General features: G+C 63.0%; 1 protein-coding gene across 1 annotated transcript; it reads left to right on the top strand.

Annotated features, from left to right (window-relative positions):
• Positions 1-1,393: 1,393 nt before the first annotated feature.
• Positions 1,394-3,121, top strand: TNNC2 (troponin C2, fast skeletal type). Its single transcript, XM_018073850.2, has 6 exons — positions 1,394-1,493; positions 2,226-2,277; positions 2,373-2,516; positions 2,603-2,717; positions 2,795-2,931; positions 3,010-3,121. Exons 1-6 carry the CDS (start codon positions 1,491-1,493, stop codon positions 3,039-3,041), a joined length of 483 nt encoding a protein of 160 aa, XP_017929339.1. The 5' UTR covers positions 1,394-1,490; the 3' UTR covers positions 3,042-3,121.
• The last annotated feature ends 676 nt before the right edge of the window (positions 3,122-3,797 follow it).

Here is a 3,797-nt window from a genome sequence, read left to right as displayed (position 1 = left end):
GAGCCCCTGGTACCCACCCTGGGGCCACAGGAGCCCGCACTGAGGTGCCCAGCACTGTGGGGCCCCAGGGTCTTGATACCCCATACCCTGGTACCCCAATAGCCTGGCACCCCAGTACCCTGACATCCTGGTACCCCGACACCCGTGTATCCTGGTACCCCAGATGCAGGCTCCCGATTCCACTGGGCTGCAGCCCAGAGGGACGTCCCCCGGGCCACCCTGGCACCCGCTGCCCTGGCCCCAGGTAGCCTCGCCACGCGCCCTGCGACCAGGCTTCACCCTCGGCACTCGCCTGGCCTTTTTTAGTGCCTACCCGCTCACTCCTCACCACTTCCTTGGGAATGTCTATTAATATCGAGGAAGCAGCCCAGCTGCTGCCATCGCTCTGCCCTGCTTGCCCGTTGCACGCTGCTCCAGCACCCTGCACCCCACCGGTCAGACGAGCCCCCTGCCCTCCCCTGGGCAGGGTGCAGTGCATGCAGGGCTGGGCTTGTGCACTCCCCAGGTCTCACCTGGGAAATGAGGGTCCTGGCAAAACCATGAGCCAGAGGACCCCTGTGTGTCCCTGTCACTGGGAGCTTACGGGACAGGGATCCATCAACCTGACCCCACTGCATCCCTGAGGCCCAGAGCACCACAGGGCATGGGCCACTTGGCCAGTGCATTCCCAGAGCCACCAGCCCCTGGCAGCAGTGGCTGGCACAGACTGCAGGTGTGAGGGCTGAGCCTTCCAAGAGGCACCGGGCATAATTCCCGCTCCCCTGAAGCACGGAAAGACAGAGCCTTTTCCGGACCCAGGTGCCAATGGTGCTGGGGACTCTAAACTGCAGGGCTTATTTTCCAAAACCCTCCAGGGACTTTGTGTCCCAGGTCCCACGGGGGACCCTTTTCTCACCGGGGGCAGGGGGCTGCAGCATAGCTCTACCTAGGGCCCCCAGAGCAGAAAATGGGGGTGCAGGGAAGGGACGCTGCTCCAGGGAAGCCCAGGTTCATACTGAGAGCCTGTCCCAGACAGGGCTGCAGGTCTGGGGGACAGTGGGCAATGTTCTGTGCCCCCCGGGTGCAGGGGGGACCCTGACCCCCTTGCCTGGGTGATGCTGACAGATCCAGGGCTATTTTTAACCCCCTCATTGCTGAGTTTCCCTGGTCGGGAGGTGCTATGGGGGTGGGCAGAGCCGCCCTCCTGCCACAGCTCCAGTGTCCCTCCTGGAGGGCTTGAATTTCCATCCCAGCCTCAGCCCTACGTTAATCCCAGCCCTTGGCCAATAAAGCTTTGGCTAAATTAGGTAAAGGCGCCAGTTGCCAGTGAGCGGGGCCGGGTGCTGCCAGGGTGCTGATAGGCTGCGGGAGCTGAGGGGCAGCAGCCGGGGGCACAGCCCACAGAGCAGACGCTACAAATTGGGGTGCCAGGGGTACCACGGTGCTTCTGGGAGTTCCTGCTGCAGGAGCTGGTGATTCTCTGGGGCTGGGAAGCACAGTAAATTCCCACAATGGTAAGAGCCCCCGTGTGTTGTGTGCCTTGTGCTGCATGCCAGGATGAGACCTGATCGGGCAGGAGGCACCAGGCACTGCATGCTCCAGGTGATCTGGGCTGCGGAGGTGCCTCTGTGGAGGGCAGCGGGGAGAGAATCCCCAGGGCTGGGCTGACTGTGGCGGTGAGGGCAGGAAGGCATTGGGGAGGTGCAAGGTCCCCCCAGGACATGCCTGGGGGGCACCGTGTTTCTGGGGACTCAGCCTTGTCCGGAGCTCGGGGCCGTGCAGAGGTGGCAGTGGCAGGGGGTGGCTGAAAGCCGAGCGCTGGGTCATACGACACGGTGTCACCGCCGGCTCCACGGCCAGCCTGCGCCTCCAGCAGAAACTCGATCGGGGCTGACAGGTGCCACGGCTCCAGCTCCAGTCATCCCTACAAGGGGAGCTGAGGAGATTCCAAAAATAGCGTTGCATGCCTAGGATGCCAAGGCTGCTCCATGGCCCCTGCACCATGGAGCCCCCCACATGGTGGGGGGCCTGGGTAGGCGACTCCCTGCAGCCCCCCATGCTCATGGATGCCCAGGAGGCACTGTAACCGTAGGGATTGCTGAGGGCTATGGCTTGCCCCAGCACAGCATTGCTCTGCAGCAGGGCAAAGGCTCTCCCCACAGACCTGTGCTGTTGGGCCACACTGTGCAAGGGGTCTCTGGCCTGATGTGGGTGGCCATGATGACCCCTTCTCCTTTGTCTTGCAGACGGACCAGCAGGCAGAAGCCCGCGCCTTCCTCAGCGAGGAGATGATTGCGGGTGAGTGCAGGGGCAGTGGGGAGAGGGGCCAGACATGGCCATGGCTTGGGGTCCAGCTCTGCCCCACTGTCTGGCCCTGACCTCCCTCTCCACAGAGTTCAAAGCCGCCTTCGACATGTTTGATGCTGATGGCGGCGGAGATATCAGCACCAAGGAGTTGGGGACAGTGATGAGGATGCTGGGCCAGAACCCCACCAAAGAAGAGTTGGACGCCATCATCGAGGAGGTGGACGAGGATGGTGAGCAGCCCTTGGTGGCAGGTGACAGGGGTGAGCACTGGGCACTGGGTGGGCAGCCTGACCTGTGCTCAGCTTCCTCCCCGCAGGCAGCGGTACCATCGACTTTGAGGAGTTCTTGGTGATGATGGTGCGCCAGATGAAAGAGGATGCCAAGGGCAAGTCTGAGGAGGAGTTAGCCAACTGCTTCCGCATCTTCGACCGGTGAGTGGTGGGGGTGAAGTGGCCTGTCCTGCCTGCAGGGGTGAGCAAGGTCACATCCCACCCTCACCCTCCTTCAGGAATGCTGATGGGTTCATCGACATTGAGGAGCTGGGTGAGATCCTGAGGGCCACCGGGGAGCCTGTCACCGACGAGGACATAGAGGACATGATGAAGGACTCAGACAAGAACAACGACGGCCGCATTGACTTTGATGGTGAGCAGCAGCCCTGGCCGGGTGCCTGTGCTGTGCACCAGGGCAGGGCCGTGAGCTGAGGCTGCCCCTCTCTTGCAGAGTTCCTGAAGATGATGGAGGGTGTGCAGTAAGGGACCAGACATTCCTTGGGCCAGCTGCTGCACCCAGCCCCGCTCCCCCACTGCCCAGGGAGCAGCAGCTCCGCAGCACCTGGCCCCCAGCACTGGCTGAGACCCTGCTCTGTACCAGGGCCTCCGTCTCATCCCACTGCCGGCGGCTGAGCTTTTCCTCCCATCTGTCACCTGTGGCTTTGGTTTGAGCCTCAATAAAAGAGGAAAGGCTTGAATTGCTTGTGCAGGACTTCACTGGGGGTGCACGGGGAGGGGGCTGCGGCACTGTGCCCCTGCCCTGCTCCCCAGGGAGGGGAACATGCCTGGCGGGTGCCCTATGCCAGGCAAGTTCACATCGCAGCCCTGTGCTGGAGGGGCAGCACAGGGCTGTGGTTCCCACGGGCTCTTGGGCAGGTGCCAGCGCTGAGCTCAGAGTTTCCGTTCGGAGCAGCTGGTTCACACGCCAGCGGGTGAGGGAGCACAGCCCCGGCCCCAAGGGTCCTGCTCCAGGGCAGGGCTGTGGGACCACAGGGGTTCTAGGGAGCCACCACCACCTATCCCACTGGGACCCATATCTCCCACCCAGAGGACTGGCCTATAAGGTGGAGGGGCAGCAGCAGCCCCCTTCCTGTGAGGTCAAGATGACAGTGGAGTCTCTGTGTCTGGACAGGCTGTACCAGCCTGCTGGACAGCACAGCTCCCTGGGGACCAACCGGGGTGGAGCACAGCAGGGGTGGGATGAAGGGAACACAGTCCTCAGCTGGTGTGGGTGGGACC

This window comes from Manacus vitellinus, unplaced genomic scaffold, assembly GCF_001715985.3.
Source record: "Manacus vitellinus isolate BGI_N305 unplaced genomic scaffold, ASM171598v3 scaffold_26_pilon, whole genome shotgun sequence".
Lineage (NCBI taxonomy): Eukaryota > Metazoa > Chordata > Aves > Passeriformes > Pipridae > Manacus > Manacus vitellinus.
The sequence above is the reverse complement of the archived record's forward strand: the minus strand, read 5'-3'. Positions and strand labels throughout refer to the sequence as shown.

What these genes read in the sequence shown, in the direction of transcription:
- TNNC2 (XM_018073850.2), top strand. An exon ending in TGCTTCCGCATCTTCGACCG is followed by an intron (nt 2,718 to 2,794) that starts GTGAGTGGTGGG and finishes ACCCTCCTTCAG; the next exon opens with GAATGCTGATGGGTTCATCG. An exon ending in CGGCCGCATTGACTTTGATG is followed by an intron (nt 2,932 to 3,009) that starts GTGAGCAGCAGC and finishes CCTCTCTTGCAG; the next exon opens with AGTTCCTGAAGATGATGGAG.